A 19,841-nucleotide genomic window follows, 5' to 3' on the forward strand; every position below is an offset into this window, starting at 1 on the left:
GAACCAGGGAGTCAGAGGTTGCAGTGAGCCGAGATGGCGCCACTGCACTCCAGTCTGGCGACAGAGCGAAACTCAGTCTCAAAAAGAAAAAAAAGAAAAATAATTTTAGATGTACAGGAAGGTGCTGTGTAATTTGTATTTAGTTTTACTCTTTTTTTTTTTTCTTTTTTGGTAACGTTATGAAACATGTATTTTTCAATCAGTAGTGTTTTGGGGTTCCATCCACGTCGATATATTTAGCTTTTTATACTTCTTTCTTCTTAACTGCTGATCGGTAGTGCATTAAAATAATACATGACCTTTCGTTTAGACAGAACTCTAATGGGTAATGATTGAGATTTCATACTGTGTGCCAAGTGGTTGCTATTCATGACTCTCTCGGGCTTCACAGCAGCCTTATGAGTTATTCTTTCCTTCAAGTAATTATGAAGCGCCTGTTTTAATAACTGCCAGGCTCTGTGGGCACAAAATGGTGGATAAGACAGACTTGGTCTCCTCTCTCTTGAATCTCACAAACTACTGAGGGAAAACATGTACATCAGTGAGCAAATAAGTAAAGCAGATAGCTCTGAGATTCTAAGTATTATGACGGAAATAAAAAAGGCGATATAATAGCAATGGGGGGCTTGAACTAGGATAGGTGTTAACGAAAGATTTCTCTGAGGAGGGGACGTTTGAACTGAAATCTGAAGAATGAGAAGGGAAGAGCTACCCATGTACTGGGTAGACTGTACTCCATCTCAGGCAAAGGAATTGGTAAGTGTAAAGGCCCTGAGGTAGGAAAGAGTTTGATTTATCTGAGGTGTGGAAAATCAAAAGAAAATTACAGTTTCTCTTGCTCACATATATATTATTATCCCCCCACCCCCTTTCAAAGGAGGACAGTGAAGTCGAGGGAGAAGGGCTTGCTCAAGGTAACATTTAATACAGTTTTACTGAGTGTATACTGTGCGCCAGGCACTAGATACTCCGCATAGATTTTCATGGAGCCGGGCGCAGTGGCTCACGCCTGTAATCCCAACACTTTGGGAGGCCGAGGTGTGTGGATCACTTGAGGTCAGGAGTTTGAGACCAACCTGGGCAACATGGCGAAACCCCATCTCTACTGAAAATACAAAAATTAGCCGGCCATGGTGGCACATGCTGTAGTCCAAGCTCAGGAAGCTGGGGAAGGAGAATCGCTTGAACCAGGGAGGCAGAGGTTGCAGTGAGCGAGACTGCGCCACTGCACTCCAGCCTGGATGACAGTGCTAGACTCCATCTCTAAGTAAATAAATAAATACAGATTCCCAGGAGCAACTCTAGACAGTCTGATGTAACACAGAGGCTTTTATACATTTTTTATAGCAATCACTATGAGAAATACATTTCTTCAGTATCCAATATACTCATAAAAAAACAAAGTTTCGGGCTGGGCGCGGTGGCTCAAGCCTGTAATCCCAGCACTTTGGGAGGCCAAGACGGGCGGATCACGAGGTCAGGAGATCGAGACCATCCTGGCTAACACGGTGAAACCCCGTCTCTACTAAAAAAATACAAAAAACTAGCCGGGCGAGGTGGCGGGCACCTGTAGTCCCAGCTACTCGGGAGGCTGAGGCAGGAGAATGGCGTAAACCCGGGAGGCGGAGCTTGCAGTGAGCTGAGATTCGGCCACTGCACTCCAGCCTGGGCGACAGAGTGAGACTCCGTCTCAAAAAAAAAAAAAACAAAAAAAACAAAAAAAAACAAAGTTTCAAGAAACCAGGCTTACTATTAACATTTGCCATGCGTTCTCCTGTTCCACTATATACTGGCTAATCCTGTCTATCCTTACCTATTGTTTCTTTTTTAAAAAGCTAGTGAAACCCTCTAATCTGACCCATCAAAGTGTCAAAAAATTCAGATTTTTGAAAACACTGTATAGTCAATGGTTTTCTTAATGTGTGGGAGAATTGGATGTTGTAGAAGGGTTATTAAGAGGAAAATGTCAAATATGGTTTTTTTTTTTTTTTTTTTTGAGACCCAGTCGCACGCTGTTGCCCAGTCTGGAGTGCAGTGGCACTGCAACCTCCGCCTCCTAGGTTCAAGCGATTCTCATATGTCAGCCTCCCGAGTAGCTAGGACTACAGGCATGAGCCACCATGCCTGGCTGATTTTTGTATTTTTAGTGGAGATGGGGTTTCACCATGTTGGCCAGGCTGGTTTCGAACTCCTGACCTCAGGTGATTTTTCCGCCTCAGCTTCCTAAAGTGCTGGTATTACAGGTGTGAGCTACTGCGCCCCGCTAAATATCTTCATTTTAAAGAAGCACCCCAGATGATTCTGATGCAGAATCATTGAGAGATCTTGCCTGCTGAATTTCTCAGGGGCAGCTACAGGAGCTCCACCAGCTTTCTAAAAGAAGAAAAGACGGGGTAAGAGCAGGTCTTTGGAGAAATAAGGGCATTGGCTAGCGAAGAGAAGCATACAGGAGGTCACTCATAGATGCCGGGGTGAGAGCTACGGCTGGTAGGGAACCATCCTGGATTGATTCATTACTGGTGTCACGATGCTGACTTGCCTGCCACACTGTGGAAGGAGGAGACTTCTGTTGGCCTTGGTGTACTTCTGGAAACCTCCTCCTGGTATCCCTGATGCCAGCATGCACACAGGGAAAATCAAAAGAGAGAACAGGGTGATGGCAGCGACTCTGAAGTGGGATTGAAAATATTGGAGTTCCTGTGGGAGGGCAGGGAGGTCTGGTGGCCTCCTCAGTGGCATGCACTTGGGTGGGCTTGGGAAGCCCTGGGCAGCTCTTTGCTATAGTGGCTGAAGCAGCTACTGAATCTCCAGTATCAGTCAGGAGGTCTTTTAGGTCCTAACCTCAGGAAAATACTAGATTGGTTTTCTTTTTTTTTTTTTGTCTTTTTTTGAGACGGTGTCTCGCCCTGTCGCCCAGGCTGGAATGCAGTGGCCCAATCTCGGCTCACTACAAGCTCTGCCTCCTGGTTTCACGCCATTCTCCTGCCTCAGCCTCCCGAGTAGCTGGGACTACAGGCGCCCGCCACCACGCCCGGCTAATTTTTTGTATTTTTAGTACAGGCAGGGTTTCACTGTGTTAGTAACGATGGTCTTAATCTTCTGACCTCGTGATCTGCCCGCCTCGGCCTCCCAAAGTGCTGGAATTACAGGCATGAGCCACCGCGCCCGGCCTAGATTGGTTTTCATTAAGAAAGTTGTGGCCAGTTGCAGTGGCTCATGCCTCTAATCTCAGCCACTTTGGGAGGCCGAGGTGGACAGATTGCTTGAGTCCAGGAGTTCTAGACCATCTTGGGCAACATAGCAAGACCATATCTCTATTTTTTTTTTTTTTTTGAGACGGAGTCTCGCTGTTGCCCAGGCTGGAGTGCAGTGGCCGGATCTCAGCTTACTATAAGCTCCGCCTCCCGGGTTCACGCCATTCTCCTGCCTCAGCCTCCCGAGTACCTGGGACTACAGGCGCCTGCCACCTCGCCTGGCTAGTTTTTCGTATTTTTTAGTAGAGACGGGGTTTCACCGTGTTAGCTCAGGATGGTCTCGATCTCCTGACCTCGCGATCTGCCCGTCTCGGCCTCCCAAAGTGCTGGGATTACAGGCTTCAGCCACTGCGCCCGGCCGACCGTATCTTTATTAAAAAAATGAAAATAATTGTCCCCATGTGGTGGTGTACCTGTGGTCCTAGCTGCTTGGGTGACTAAGGTGGGAAGACTGCTTGAGCTCGGGATGTCAAAGCTGCAGTGAGCCGTGATCACACCACTGCCCTCCAGCCTGGGCAACAAAGCAAAACTCTATCTAAAAAAAAAAAAAAAGAAGAAGAAGAAGAAGAAAAAAAAAAAGTTGAAAAATAGCTATCTGTTTAGAAATGTATTATTTGTATATAATCATTGGGTACAAGTGCAATGTTGCTGCATTGATATATTCCACTGTGGTGAAGCCTGGAGCAATGCACATTGTTCCTACCAGACAACCTCCCATTATCTACCCTCCCCACCCCTCCAAATCAGACATTTTACAAATTCTTTCTATATATGGAGATGACTGAGAAAGACTGGCCTGCAGAAATGATCCACTGGACTGTGAGAGAGAAGAACTGGGTTCTCTTTATAAATTTCCTATCGATTAGCTATGGCAATTAAGTCAAGTTGTCTTTTGATGCCAGTTTTACCTATAAAAGGATTCTCAGGGAATAATATAGTAGATAGATTATGCCTATGGTTGATTTCTAGAGAGTACTGTACTGTGTTAATTGGATGGAGTATAAGCACTTGGAGCCTCACTAACCTTTAGGAACTAAATAAACTAAATTTTCCTTATCAGGATTCAGAGAAGATGTGCATTGAAATTGTCTCCCTGGCCTTCTACCCAGAGGCAGAAGTAATGTCTGATGAGAACATAAAACAGGTGTACGTGGAGTACAAATTCTACGACCTACCCTTGTCGGAGACAGAGACTCCAGTATCCCTAAGGAAGCCTAGGGCAGGAGAAGAAATCTACTTTCACTTTAGCAAGGGTGAGGCATCCTGTGTGGTTACTGGGGTGAGGAGGTCTGATGAACATTGAGACTGAGGGTCAGAATTACTCTGGATTTTTGTGGGGTGAATCCAACCATTTCATTTTATTATTTTATTTTTCAAAGTACTGTGTGCATATGGTTTAAAAACATCAAATGGGGCTAAACATTTTACATTTAGCAGTCCTTTATTCCACCTCTTCACAAATCACTTCCCCTGTTTCCACCCTTCCTCAATCCACCGCTTTCCATATTTCAGTTATATTTATTTTTACTTTTTGAGATGGAGTCTCTCTCTGTTGCCCAGGCTAGAATACAGTGATGTGATCTTGGCTCACTGCCATCTCTGACTCCCAGCTTCAAGCGATTCACGTGCCTCAGTCTCCCAAGTAGCTGGGATTACAGGTGCACACCACTGTGCCTGGCTAGTTTTTTGTATTTTTAGTAGAGGCAGGGTTTCACCATTTTGACCAGGCTGGTCTCTAAACTCCTGACCTCAAGTGATCTGCCTGCCTTGGACTCCCGAAGTGCTGGGATTATAGGCATGAGCCACCAAGCCCATCCTATCTCAGCCATTTCTTCTGTTATTTACCTCCATCATATTTCTGAGTATTGATTTTTGTTCTCCCTCTTTTCCTTTTTTTTTTTTTTTTTTTGAGATGGAGTCTGAACATGTTGCTCAGGCTGGTTTCAAACTCCTGGACTCAAATGATCCTCCTGCCTCAGCCTCCTGAGTAGCTGGAATTACAGGCATGAGCCACCATACCTGGCTTCTGAGTAACATTTCTTTTTTTTTTTTTTTTTTTTTTTTGAGACGGAGTCTCGCTCTGTCGCCCAGGCTGGAGTGCAGTGGCGAGATCTCGGCTCACTGCAAGCTCCGCTTCTCGGGTTCACGCCATTCTCTTGCCTCAGCCTCCTGAGTGGCTGGGACTACAGGCACCCACCACCGTGCCCGGCTAATTTTTTGTATTTTTAGTAGAGACCGGGTTTCACCGTGGTCTCGATCTCCTGACCTTGTGATCCGCCCGCCTCGGCCTCCCAAAGTGCTGGGATTACAGGTGAGAGCCACCGCGCCCGGCTCTGAATAACATTTCTATTGCAATTTCCTGATTCACTGGCTTTAGACTTCCTATCTTGGACCTTAAAAGTTAGCTCTTTTGCACTACACTCATGTCCCTTCCTTCCCATATAATTGTATCATAATTTTCATTTAAATCAATTTAAATTGGTTCTGTTATTACGGATATGTAAATATTAAGTCTTGTAGAACCAAGTAGTATGCAATGATTGTATTTCTTTTCACGTATTTTTTGAGGCAATTTTTCATTTGCCTGATTTTCATTATACATATTGTAATTATTTTCCTGTCCTCCAACAGCTTTCCCAAATTTTCTTTTTCTTTTTTTTTTTTTTTTTTTTTGAGACGGAGTCTCACTCTGTCACCCAGGCTGGAGTGCAGTGGCCGGATCTCAGCTCACTGCAAGCTCCGCCTCCCGGGTTTACGCCATTCTCCTGCCTCAGCCTCCCGAGTAGCTGGGACTACAGGCGCCCGCCACCTCGCCTGGCTAGTTTTTAGTATTTTTTAGTAGAGACGGGGTTTCACCGTGTTAGCCAGGATGGTCTCGATCTCCTGACCTCATGATCCGCCCGTCTCGGCCTCCCAAAGTGCTGGGATTACAGGCTTGAGCCATCGCGCCCGGCCCCAAATTTTCAAATAAACCTGTCCCATTATGTACTCATCCATTTTTTCCCTGAAGACCTCTCTCTATCCTCTTGTTCTGCTCTAGCCCACTGTTCCGTTATCACTGCTGCTCATGGAGAATATGATCAAATTCTCTCCTATACCAGATTTACTATCTCCTGGTCATCCTCTGATTTATTTTCTTATTTTAATGGATCATATTTTCAGTAGTTTTTAAAGAAAGAGCATATCATAGGTGAAAATTTGAGAAAGTCATGCATGAAATCTTTTTTTCCTACCCTCATAGTTGATTCAAGTGTGGAAATCTTTTTCATTCAGAATTTCAAAGGAGCCTGGGTGCAGTGGCTCATGCCTGTAATCCCAGCACTTTGATAAGCCAAGGCAGGCAGATTACTTGAGGTCAGGAGTTGGAGACCAGCCTAGCCAACATGATGAAACCCTGTCTGTACTGAAAATACAAAAATTAGCTGGGCGTGGTGGGGTGCACCTGTAATCCCAACTACTCGGGAGGCTGAGGCAAGAGAATCGCTTGAACTTGGGAGGTGGAGACTGCAGTGAACCGAGATCACGCCACTGCACTCCAGCCTGACACAGTAAGAATCTGTCACACACACACACACACAAATGATTTTCAAAGCAGTTGGTCCATGTTATTCTAGATCCAGGCAAGGAGTCTAATCTTTTCATGAAAACTACCATGAATATCACTTATGAAAGTCTTGAGGCTCACACTGCAATAGTATATGATTCTTTGCTTTTTTCTCTGACCCTTAATATAGTAATAGACCTGGACCCACAGGAGCAGCAAGACCGAAGGCAGTTTCTGTTCGACGTGCTGACTGGACAAGATCCTGATCAAGGACAGTAAGCATCTGCTTTCCACTTTGAAACAAAGGAGATATTGAGACAGAAATTCAAAAGTTTGAGTTTGATTTTGTGCTGATGCTGAATATTTTAATGACTTTTTTGAGTTAATTTACTCTTAATGAATTTCCTATGTACTTGAGTATACTTTATGTTTGTGACCACCTAATCAAGTATGTAATCTTATAGGTTATTTATTTATTTATTTTTGAGACAGGGTCTCACTCTGTCATCCAGGCTAGAGTGCAGTGGCGCGATCTTAGCTCACTGCAACCTCCGCCTCCTCAGACTCAAGGGATTCTTGTGCTTCTGCCTCCCAAGTAGCTAGGGTTATAGGCATGTGCCACCATGACCGGCTAATTTTTTGTGTTTGTATAGAGATAGGGTTTTGCCATGTTGCCCATGGTCTGGTCTCAAACTCCTGAGTTAAAGTGATCTGCCCTCCTTGGCCTCCCAGAGTGCTGGGATTACAGGCATGAGCCACTGTGCCCAGCCCATAATCTTATGTTCATTTCTCACCCATGCCAGCCTGATGGGCCCTTTTTTTGTAGCACAGTTTACCTGAATACTGACAATGCCCAAATGGAATGAGCAAAAAGTGTTGACATTCTTTTTTTTTTTTTTTTCTTGAGATGGAGTCTCGCTCTGTTGCCCAGGCTGGAGTGCAATGGTGCAATCTTGGCTCACTGCAACCTCCGCCTCCTGGGTTCAAGTGATTCTCCTGCCTCAGCCTTCCAAGTAGCTGGGATTACAGTTGTGTGCCACCATGCCTGGCTAATTTTTGTTCTTTTAGTAGAGACAGGGTTTTGCCACGTTGGCCAGGCTGGTTTTGAACTCCCAACCTCAGGTGATCCTTCTGCCTCAGCCTCCCAAAGTGTTGGGATTACAGGTGTGAGCGACCACGCCTGGCCAACAGGAATTTTTGGATATTGACATAACTAAGTAAATTTTAGATCTCCTTTCAAGTTTTAGGAAAGCCGGTTGTCCTTATTATTCCAATAATCTGAAGAAGGCCTCCTTTTAGAGTTTCCAGATAAAATGTGGGACATACTTATCCTAAAAAAAATTATTTGGTCGGGTGCGGTGGCTCACATCCCAGCACTTTGGGAGGCCAAGGCGGGCGGATCACTTGAGGCCAGGAGTTCGAGACCAGCCTGGCCAACATGGCGAAACCCTGTCTCTACTGAAAAAACAAAAAAAATCAGATGGGCTTGGTGGCACATGCTGGTAATTCTAGCTACTCAGGAGGCTGAGGCATAAGAATCATTTGAATCTGGGAGGCAGAGGTTGCAGTGAGCTAAGATCGTGCCACTGCACTCCAACCTGGGTGACAAAGCAAGACTCTGCCTCTAAAAAAAAAAGTTATGGCTGGGCGCGGTGGCTCAAGCCTGTAATCCCAGCACTTTGGGAGGCCCAGGAGGGCGGATCACGAGGTCAGGAGATCGAGACCATCCTGGCTAACATGGTGAAACCCCGTCTCTACTAAAAAATACAAAAAAACTTGCTGGGCGAGGTGGCGGGCGCCTGTAGTCCCAGCTACTCGGGAGGCTGAGGCAGGAGAATGGTGTAAACCCGGCAGGCAGAGCTTGCAGTGAGCCGAGATCTGGCCACTGCACTCCAGCCTGGGTGACAGAGCGAGACTCCGTCTCAAAAAAAAAAAAAGTTACTTGTTGTTTAGCTGAAATTCAAATTTAAATAGGCATATGGTTTTTGTTTTTGAAATCTGGCATACATACCGCCTCTGCATGTGTGTGCATAAGAAATAATGTGGAGCTGGTATTTTATCTTATTTTTAAATATTTTGTTTGTTTGTTTTAGAGAGAGGATCTCACCATGTTGCCCAGGCTGGTCTTTCAGCTCCTGGGCTGAAGCAGTCCTGCTGCCCTGCCTCCCAAAGTGCTGGGATCACAGGCGCGAGCCACTGTGCCCGACCCAGTGTTTTAAGCACTTTTTGAAAGGCCCAATACATTTGTTTAATCTACTTTTACTTTGTCTTTGGTTGGTCACAGAAAGAACTGAAAAAGGAGCCAGATGAAATAACAGTGAATCTGAGTTCAGTATCACTGTGGGCCTAAACAGATATAAGCTTACAGAGAACTTTTGGAAATGGAAAGTGATTTGGTCCTTTCCTTTCTGTGCTAATGTTAAATTTAGCTTTTGCCTTTTTTTGATCCCAGCATTTCCAGAACTCTCTCTTCCTTTATTCCCTGACAGTGATAATCATTTTCTACTCAATTTTAGATTCGATTGGTATTACCTGCGGCTTTCTTTTTGCCAGTATGGTCTAGCAGACAGAACAGGTTTTGTAATCCCACCAACCTTGTTTTTATTCCAGACTCTTAGACTTACTAGCTCTTTGATCTTTTTGACATTACTTAATTTGCAGGCTCTTGTGAGAATAAAATTGAGATAATATAGTTTACATAAAGCACTTGGTATTGTGCCTGGCACATCAGAATGCTAGTTATCAACCCTTTCCTATGAAAATTGGGATGAGGGAGTCAGCATTATCCCTTTGCATTGTTGAAGTTCTCAATAATGGCATAGAAACATAGTTACAAATGAATATTGCCTAATGGGCTGAGAATGGATCCCTTTAAAGTAATTCCTTTGTTTCAGTTTAATCATATTTAGCTGTGCTTTTTAAGAGCTTGAGTTTTTAGTCCTATTCCTGGCACTCTGTATTAGCTACTGATATTTGCTTTCAAAAATTAATAAAAATGTGAAAAGTCAAGAATAGGCAAATCCAGAGGGATAGAAAGTAGATTAGTGATTCCCAGGAGCTAGGGAAGGAGAATGGGGAGTGACTGCTTAATCAGTACAGGGTTTCTTTTCCTTTTACATTTTTCTTTTAAAGATGGGTCTCGCTCTGTCACCCAGGTGGAAGTGCAGTGGCATGATCACAGCTCACTGCATCCTCAACCTCCTGGGCTCAAGTGATCTTCTCACCTCAGCCTTCCAAGTAGCTGGGACTATAGGTGTGTGCCACCATGCCCGGCTAATTTTTATTTTTATTTTCTTGTAGAGACAGGGTGTCCCTATGTTACCCAGGCTGGTCTTGAACTCATGGGCACATCCCATGATGTTCCCTCTTCTAAAAGGACTGTTACTGCTTAACTTATACCAATTCCTGACTTTTTTGCTTATTGTCATTTTGTAAAATGGAGGCAAGGGAAAAGTGATTCAGAGAAGACGTTGTATTGTTTATGATTACTTCTATCCTTATTTTATTTTTGAAGCATTAAGAGTATCAACAGTGCTGAATTAAATGCAATTTCTTTTTAGTTTAAAGTTTACAGTGGTAAGTGATCCTCTGGATGAAGAAAAGAAAGAATGTGAAGAAGTAGGATATGCGTATCTTAAACTGTGGCAGATCCTGGAGTCAGGAAGAGATATTCTAGAGCAAGAGCTAGACAGTGAGTAATTTTTTTTTTCAGGTCTAATTATTTCTAAGGAAATCATCCTAATAGTGAATATATTTTATCTTCAATACATAATTATCACTATGAAGTTGATGAGACACAAACTGGATTGAAATCTTATCGCTACAACTGTACTTATTTCTGGATCCAGCATTAAAGTAGTCAGTTGTGTATTTTAACCCCCGTATACCAGATTACAACTAGAATTGATTTTGAATCTACAGTGTTTGAAAAGGGGATTTTTAAAAAGATATTTTCATTTCAAATTTATACATCAGAATTTTGGACCTCTCTTGAGCATGTTTGTATAGGCAGCTGATACCCATTCTTTGTGTTATCATGTGTCCAGTCTTTTTTTTTTTTTTTTTTTTCCGAGATGGAGCTTCACTCTTGCCCAGGCTGGAGTGCAATGGTGTGATCTCAGCTCACTGCAACCTCCGCCTCCCAGGTTCAAGCCATTCTCCTGCCTCAGCTTCCTGTGTAGCTGGGATTACAGGTGTGTGCCACCATGCCTGGCTAATTTTTGTATTTTTAGTAGAGACCGTGTTTCACCATGTTGGCCAGACTGGTCTCGAACTCCTGGCCTCAAGTGATCTGCCTGCCTTGGCCTCCCAAAGTGCTGGGATTGCAGGCGTGAGCCACTGCGCCTGGCCCATCTTGTCTCTTTTTTTTTTTTTTTTTTGAGACGGAGTCTTGCCCTGTCGCCCAGGCTGGAGTGCCATGGCGCAATCTTGGCTCACTGCAAGCTCCGCCTCCTGGGTTCACGCCATTCTCCTGCCTCAGCCTCCCAAGTAGCTGGGACTACAGGCGCCCACCACCACGCCCGGCTAATTTTTTGTATTTTCGGTAGAGATGGGGTTTCACCATGTTAGCCAGGACAGTCTCGATCTCCTGACCTTGTGATCTGCCCACCTCAGCGTCCCAAAGTGCTGGGATTACAGGCGTGAGCCACCATGCACGGCCCCGTCTTGTCTCTTAAAAAGACATCAACTCTCTCTTTCCTCACGTTCACTGGTCATTAAGTCTTATCCATTCTACTTGTGAATTGACTATGCTCTCCTTACTGTAATCTTTCTTTCTTTCTTTTTTTTTTTTAGACAGAGTCTCATTCTGTTGCCCAGGCTGGAGTGCAGTGGTGCGATCTTGGCTCACTGCAACCTCCACCTCCTAAGTTAAAGTGATTCTCCTGCCTCAACCTCCCAAGTAGCTGGGACTACAGGCACCTGCCACCAGGCCAGCTAATTTTTGTATTTTTAGTAGAGATGGGGTTTCACCATGTTGCCCAGGCTGGTCTCGAACTTTTGAACTCAAGCAATCCACCCTCCTTGGCCTCCCAAAGTGTTGGCATTACGGGCATAAACCACTGCGCCCGACCCCCTTACTATAATTACTATACTTTCTTTCTTTCTTTTTTTTTTTTTTGAGATGGAGTCTTGCTCTTGTTGCCCAGGCTGGAGTGCAATGGACCAATCTCAGCTCACCACAACCTCTGCCTCCTGGGTTCAAGCGATTCTCCTGCCTCAGCCTCCCTAGTAACTGGGATTACAGGCATGCGCCACCACGCCTGGCTAATTTTGTATTTTTACTAGAGACAGGGTTTCTTCATGTTTGTCAGGCTGGTCTTGAACTCCCAACCTCAGGCGATTTGCCCCCCTCAGCTTCCCAAAGTGCTGGGGTTACGGGCATGAGCCACTGCGCCATGCCATATAATTTCTAAACTGGTCTTCCTGCCACTGGTTTGTTCCACCCCATTTCCATCTACTATAGTAAATGTTTCTACATAATAAATTTGATCACTGCCTTCTTCTTAAATCCTTTTACAGTTTGCTATAGATCAGCATGTTTTAAAAACATTTGTATTTGAATTCCTTTAGTTGGGACTGCGCTGTCCAGTCTTCACTGCTCCCATTACCTTACATACCTGGGATGTCACCTATCTTATCTGCTAGGACCTTTAGACACTTAAGATTATCCACTAGACCAATGTTTTTCAAACTTTCAGTCACACCCCATTAGTGGATGTGAAATTGAATTAGTAAATCACAACAGAAATTTGAAAAATGCAAACCAAAACTGTGGGAAAGAAAACAGGAATTAAAGGCCGGGTGCAGTGGCTCATGCCTGTAATCCCAGTACTTTGGGAGGCTGAGACAGGTGGATCACCTGAGGTCAGGAGTTCGAGACCAGCCTGGCCAATATGGTGAAAACCCATCTCTACTAAAAATACAACGCCTATAATCCCAGCTACTTGGGAGGCTGAGGCAGGAGAATCGCTTGAACCTGGGAGGCGGAGGTTGCAGTGAGCTGAGATCATCACCGTACTCCAACCTGAGTGACAGAACAAGACTCTGTCCCCAAAAAAGAAAAGAAAACAGGAATTAAGAGTACATTGCACATATTGTTTTGTGAAACTTGTTTTATGTAATGTTTAATGAATCATGATATAAAATTCTGCTGCTGCTGATCATTATAAACATTTTTAGAGGAATACTCCTTCTCAGACCCTAAGGGTTATGAAGTTCAAATGTTAGATAAGATTCTTCATTATATTTCTCTAGTATCTTTCCAGCTGTGATCCTGATCAAGTTATTTAACCTTTTTCCTCACCTATAAAATGGGAATAACAGCAATCTCTATCTCATAGAGTTGTGAAGATTAAGGAAGCACTTAAATAAAGGATTAAGATTAAGAAAGGGGCTTAGGGTAGTGCCTGGCATAAGGCAAGTAACGTATCTTTGTGGGCTATTTTCCGACTTACTCCTATCCCCATTCCTAAAGATGCTATGTTCTTCCTGACCTCCACGCCATTTGTATGTGCTTAGGGAAAATCCACTTAAGACTTTTCTAGTGACCTCAGAATCCTAAAAGTCAGTGAATGCTTCTCTGTTTTTTTTTAATAATTAGTAGAGAAACTTAGTCATTTCCTCATTATGGCCTCCCTTTCATTCAGGCTTTAAACATGTTGGTCTGCTTTTAAAAGCAAAACTCTTGCTTTTTATCCCTATAGCTACCTTCTCCCCTATCACTTCAAAAGTCAGCTTCCTGAAATGCTTGATCAGTCCGCAATAGTCTGTAGTTTTGAAAACTGTTTTTTAATTTTTTTGAGATGGAATTTCACTCTTGTTGCCTAAGCTGGAGTGCAATGGCACGATCTCTGCTCACGGCAATCTCTGCCTCCCAGGTTCAAGCAATTCTCCTGCCTCAGTCTCCCGAGTAGCTGGGATTACAGGCATGCGCCACTATACCTGGCTAATTTTGTTTTGAGACAGACTTTTGCTCTGTTGCCCAGGCTGGAGTGCAATGGAACGATCTCAGCTCACTGCAAACTCCGCTTCCTGGGTTCAAGTGATTCTCCTGCCTCAGCCTCCCAAGTAGCTGGAATTACAGGCATGCACCACCACGCCTAGCTAATTTTGTATTTTTAGTAGAGACGGGGTTTCTCCATGTTGGTCAGGCTGGTCTTGAACTCCTGACCTCAGGTGATCCACCTGCTTCGGCCTCCCAAAGTGCTGGGATTACAGGTGTGAGCCACTGTGCCCAACCCTGTCTGTATTTTTCTACTTGCCGCATCTCCATTCCACTTTACTCCATGTTTTTACCAGTTTTCCTAATTGACAAATCCAACTGGTTTTATTACTCATCCTGACTTTTTTCTTTTTTTGAGAGTCTCACTGTCGCCCAGGCTGGGGTGCAGTGGTGCAATCTCGGCTCACTGCAATCTCCGCCTCCTGGGCTCAAGCAATTCTCCCTGCCTCAGCCTCCGGAGTAGCTGGGATTACAGGCACATGCCACCACACCCAGCTAATTTTTGCATTTTTTAGTAGAAATGGGGTTTTCCCATGTTGTCCAGGCTGCTCTTGAACTCCTGACCTCAGGTGATCTCCCTGCCTCAGTCTCCCGAAGGGCTGGGATTACAGGTGTGAGCCACCGCGCCCAGTCGAACATTTTGACTGCTTATCATTCTCTAGGTGTTCTGTTTCCTTTGGAGGTTTCTTTCTTGTCTATTCTTAAAATTTTGGATTGTCTGTTGAATCCTTGGTCTTTTTTTCTCCACATATGCCCTCTTCCTGATTACATGAACTCCGGAAGTTTTAGTCTAGAAATCATCTCAAATCTAGGTTTCTAGACCAGATTCTAAATACAATCTAGACTTAGAGCAGACTCATAGATACCACCACTTGTATCTTGTATGTCACCTTGGTACCTCAAACTCCCTTGATTACAACTTTGTACCTTGTGTTCCCTCTTACCCACCATCTTGTTACACAATTTAGAATGGCCATCCTTGATTCCAAGCCATTCCTCATTCTAATCACAAAAATTGTTCACACTTCTTAACATTTTGAATCTGTCCCCACCTCTCCACTCCATTATACTTCAGACCTTCATTCATTACTCCCCTCTTCCCGAATTACTGCAATATCCTAACTACTCTCTCCGGTTTAACTTGCGTCCTCCTTGAGTGCATTATCCAAATAAGAGTTATGTTCCAAGATCCCACATAAGAACAATCACTTACATCTTCAGTTGAAACCACATACCTTGTAAGACAAACAAGGCTGTTTATAACGTGGCCTATGCAGGCTCATTCCTGCCACTCCTTGCAGTTTGCCAAACTCGTATTATTCTCGTCTTGATACATTAAGCATCTTTTACTTTCTAAACACTTAGCTCACGAATTATCTCCAGAAATCCTTTTCCAGTGTGTCCATTCTGGTGCAGGTGCCTCTTTATGTGTTCCCAAAGCAACTTGTGCTTTCATTTATTATATAGCACCTACATACTGTATCGCAATGACCTCGTTTTCCTTTCTCCTTCACTAGACTGAGTCCTCTCATGAAATGGGCTAGTAAATTCATTCAGTGTCCCCAGTACTTAACCCGACAAATACCAGGTATCAAAGTGTTTTAACTGAGTGATGCTGTTTTTTTCCCTTTCCCAACAGTTGTTAGCCCTGAAGATCTGGCTACCCCAATAGGAAGGCTGAAGGTTTCCCTTCAAGCAGCTGCTGTCCTCCATGCTATTTACAAGGAGATGACTGAAGATTTGTTTTCATGAAGGAACAAGTGCTATTCCAATCTAAAAGTCTCTGAGGGAACCACAGTAAAAAGTCTTATAAAGTTAACTTGCTATAACATGAATTTGGTTTACTGTGATGTCTAGTGTCTCTCAATCTAATGATGAAAGTTTAGAATGATGAAAGTTTCATTGTAACACTAGCTAGATAAAAGCATTTTTCTCCAGTGCCTTAGCACTTTACCAGGCAGGAAGCAGGTGTGCTTTCAGGAACTGAAAAACGGTCACAGGTGAATTTACAAAAACAAACAACAACAACAAAAAAACCCACAGTTTATTCATCTTTTAGTTCTTCCAAAATTGAAAATATCAAGTCCTACTGCTAAGGAGAAAAAACAAACAAACATAAAATCCGTGACCCCTCCCCCCTTCTCTTAAAGTCACAGAGCACGGAAGGAACTGCAGTGGGACAGGTGGGTGCAGAGAACCAGAAGGGGAGGATGGCAAGATAAACTCCCCAAATACTTGAAAAGCTGTTCAACAGAAACTGTGATAAATACAGGACAATGCAAGACAAAGTTAAAATAAGGAGCAGCAGTGCTGAGAGGCTGTGTTGTAGATACGGCCTCCCTTCCTCTTCTCTTTTCTTGTCAGGGTATTCTAGGCCCAAGGCATGACTTGTCCCTTCCAGATCTAAATGTTGACTCCTTTGAGCCTTCCTCTAGATTTCACTAGAAGCAGTACATGAGGCACAACCTGATATATCTTCCTTGGATATATCAGGAAAAAAAGAAGACAGTGGCAATTTTGCCTTCTATCATTGTACCATGTGTGCATTCGTATGGAGAAAATAACCGAGCCAGGGAGTATCACTGCTTCTTATGTCTTCCAAGGCAGCAGATACACCTCAGAATCTGCATGAGGCAAGAAAGCAGGAAAACTCAGACGAAGGCACCAGCCCCATCTGCCTCACTAGCTCAAGTATGATTTATCACAACCATCAGGAAATTTCCAAGAACCTGGAGTATTGCAAAGATAAAACTTAAAAGAGATGTGAGGAAGGTCATGGCAGTAGGGTAGGTTGGAGGATTGAATGTGCTGGTCAAGAACCATGATACGGGTAATTAAAGGTCACCTTGTACCACTGTCTTGGAAATACAGCTTTGAGACACCAAATAGTAAGATGTCAGAAGCCATCAATGTCCTGGCAGAAGGTGACAGGAAGAGAGAAGAATGAAACAATATTTATTAACAGCGGGAGCCTCCTCCTGTCTTCAAGAACACCTCCTCCCTTGCCATCTGAATGGGGCCATTGGCACGTGTCCTGGTGGGCCTGGAATTCCCCGAGTAGATTGGTCCACACAAATGGCCCCCTAAACCCATAAACACAAATGGCAAAACTTCAAATGAAAACAAAAGGAAAAATACAGTTTCTATGTCATGTAAAATTTTCAGGGGTTGGCTGGAGGAAGAATGGAGCTCAGGGCCAAAGTTCAGAAGTTACTTCCTCTTTTTCTTGGGGGGTGCAGAGCTGTGTCTGGAACCACGGTTAGAGCCACGGCCTGAACTGTGCACAGATGCCTTCCTCTTCCGGCTCATACTTCGACTCTGTTCTTCTTCTTCCTCGTAACGACTTTCTCGGTCCGCTAAATAGAAGAGGCATTATTAGTTAGAGATAGGTAGGCTTTAGGTACCTAGTATTACTGGAGAGCATGAGATAGCACAGAGAATACACTTTGGAATCAGACCCAAGTTTTAATATTGGACAAGTACTTTCTGAACCTTGGTTTATTTACAAAAGGGAGAATTATTTAAGGGTTAAATAAGGTAACCTACGAAAAGTACCTATTCCCAATGATTGGAACACAGCAGTTAATATTTATTTCCTTTTAAGCTTTAAACGTTTGTTTGGGGCTTGGCTTCAGAGTAACTAGATTAGCATTACAAGACATGCCTAATCTGGAAGAAGTCTAGCAAAATTAAAGTATTATAGGATTTAGGTTTGGAAACTGAATAGGCTAATTCTTGAGTATTACATGAATATGTGGCTATCACTGCTATAGGAAAGATGGGGGCTTGCGCAGATGAAAACAGCATCCAGTTAGGCAGAGCACTGCCCACTGGAGAGTATGGACACATTCCACCCCTCATTTTCTCCTTCAGTCAATGAAGTTGTATCTGTGGCTCCAAATCAGTTTTATAGTGTTCTTTTGTTACTTTCATTACACCATCAATACTAACACCTCAAGATACTGAAATGTGTTAGAAATTTGTGCATAGACACATGAATAAATAGAATAAAAACAACAAATTTTTAAAAACCTTTTCGGGCTTCTTCCTCCAGTTCATCCCAATCCTTTCCACTCTCTTCTTCACTACCCAATGACTCCTTAGAATAGTCTGGAAGAAAATTAAGCATTAGTCATCATGCAGGAACAGAATGGAATGACAGAGTTCTCAGTCTAAAAAAAGTAGCTTTCAGAAACGACATTAGATGAGGAAGCCAGGACAAACTTTTCTCTATAAGACTAACCTGACTCTTCTGCTTCTGATGAATAATCTTCATCACTGTCCTCCTCTTCCTCTTCATAGTCATCTTCTGAAGGATTAAAAGTCTCATCTTCAATTTCAGACTCTGAATCCCCTTCTTCAGCATCACTCCCCTGGTGAGTTAGAGCATCATACTGATTTTTTTTTGACATTTACCTTATCAATGAATGAATTCAGCCCACATAGTATACCAGTATTTACATGAAGACAACAAAAGCAAAAAAATCTGAGTGATTAAAAGATAAAATGACTTGTTTAAAATCAGTAGTCAGGTGCAATTGTTATTTTACTATTACTATGTATTATTACATTTCTGAAAAATTCACATTAGCCTTCCTCACCCAGGGAAATTAACAACAGAAAGACTTTCTGTATTAATGTATCACACAAACATTAAGTGGACAATTTTTAAAAAAATAGGTTTTGCAAAATGCCCTGGAGGATTTTTTCCCCAAATGCTAAGAAATTCATTTGAGGAAAAGTTTTTGTAGTTTCCAAGAAATCTTGTCAGGAGTTAGTTACCACTGTCCAATCAACTTATCATTTACCTGTAAAACAAATCTGAAGAAACAATAACATCAAGTGGTGTTCAGAGCTTCTCCCAGATGGCCTAGTTCCTTATGTGCTACTTATATGCCATTCTAACTGAACAAATGATAGTGGGCAACACTATGTACCAGGAAAGAAACCCCACACTCACGCACCTCACCCTCAGGCTCCAGGAAGGACCAGCCACCTTGTTCGAAGAAGCCCTCAGGGTCATCAACAATGGTCTTCATGATTTTAGTCCAGTTGAGGGACTGTACTCCTTCTGTGTACTTCAGGTCACAGGAACTAAGAGAAATGACAAAGTAAAATCAATCTTCTGTATTTTCTGGGAGCAGATATTCTTTTTTTTTTTTTTGAGACACAGTCATGCTCTGTCACCCAGGCTAGAGTGCAGTGGTGCAATCTTGGCTCACTGCAACCTCTGCCTCCCGGGTTCAAGTGATTCTCCTGCCTCAGCCTCCCGAATACCTGGGATTACAGGCGTGTGCCACCATGCCTGGCTCATTTTTGTATTTTTAGTAGAGACGGGGTTTTGCCATGTTGGTCAGGCTCGTCTAGAACTCCTGACTTCAGGTGAATCACCTGCCTCAGCCTCCCAAAGTGCTGGGATTACAGGTGTGAGCCACCGCGCCCGGCCTGGGAGCAGATATTCTTTGCACTATGCCACTAGAGCATGTCCCAACGGCTGCTATTTGATCTCCTAGAGCACTAGCCCTCACAACAGACCAGCATTCCAACTGAAACAAGCTTTCTCCTTCACCTGAGTCTGAGCTCATCCTCTCCCATTTTCTTTCTTTAATACCAATTTCCCTATTCTTCACTTAGTCTTCTATTCACCCATCCTTTTCTGTCACTGATTCCATTCTTATTTCCAAGTAGTCATAACCACTTCTGCGATTCTGTTTTTCACTACTATAGTTAAGAAACAGGGACAATTTTCAGCCACGTGTGGTGGCTCATGCCTGTAATCCCAGCACTTTGGGAGGCCAAGGCAGGCGGATCATGAGGTCAGGAGATCGAGACTATCCTGGCTAACATGGTGAAACCTCATCTCTACTAAAAATACAAAAAATTAGCTGGGCATGGTGGCACGCGCCTGTGGTCCCAGCTACTTGGGAGGCTGAAGCAGGAGAATTGCCTGAACCTGGGAGATGGAGGTTGCAGTGAGCCGAGATTGCGCCACTGCACTCCAGCTTGGGCAACAGAGCCAGACTCCATCTCAAAAATAGTA

General features: G+C 43.6%; 2 protein-coding genes across 10 annotated transcripts in view; one reads left to right on the forward strand and one right to left on the reverse strand.

Moving 5' to 3' along the window:
* Positions 1–15,636, forward strand: part of RPGRIP1 (RPGR interacting protein 1) — a 77,697-nt gene extending 62,061 nt beyond the window's left edge. For 5 of the 9 annotated variants that reach the window (XM_065547456.1, XM_065547454.2, XM_073996909.1 and 2 more), the window contains 4 exons: positions 4,315–4,507; positions 6,989–7,073; positions 10,359–10,489; positions 15,441–15,636. In XM_065547456.1, coding sequence (XP_065403528.1) covers positions 4,315–4,507; positions 6,989–7,073; positions 10,359–10,489; positions 15,441–15,553 — 522 coding nt within the window. In that variant the 3' untranslated portion in view covers positions 15,554–15,636. Of the gene's footprint in view, positions 1–4,314; positions 4,508–6,988; positions 7,074–10,358; positions 10,490–15,440 lie in introns of those variants that run through there. The other 4 variants (XM_073996910.1, XR_012415526.1, XR_012415527.1 and 1 more) reach the window with 4 other exon arrangements.
* A 191-nt stretch (positions 15,637–15,827) lies between these two features.
* SUPT16H (SPT16 homolog, facilitates chromatin remodeling subunit) overlaps positions 15,828–19,841 on the reverse strand; it is a 34,430-nt gene continuing 30,416 nt past the window's right edge. Inside the window, exons 23-26 of the mRNA XM_005560782.4 lie at positions 18,766–18,895; positions 18,045–18,174; positions 17,834–17,911; positions 15,828–17,157 (exon numbers count right to left, since the gene is read on the reverse strand). Of these exons, the coding sequence (XP_005560839.1) occupies positions 17,012–17,157; positions 17,834–17,911; positions 18,045–18,174; positions 18,766–18,895 (484 nt within the window). The 3' untranslated portion in view covers positions 15,828–17,011. The remainder of the gene's footprint in view (positions 17,158–17,833; positions 17,912–18,044; positions 18,175–18,765; positions 18,896–19,841) is intronic.

Source organism: Macaca fascicularis, chromosome 7 (genome assembly GCF_037993035.2).
Source record: "Macaca fascicularis isolate 582-1 chromosome 7, T2T-MFA8v1.1".
In the NCBI taxonomy this organism is placed as follows: Eukaryota; Metazoa; Chordata; class Mammalia; order Primates; family Cercopithecidae; genus Macaca; species Macaca fascicularis.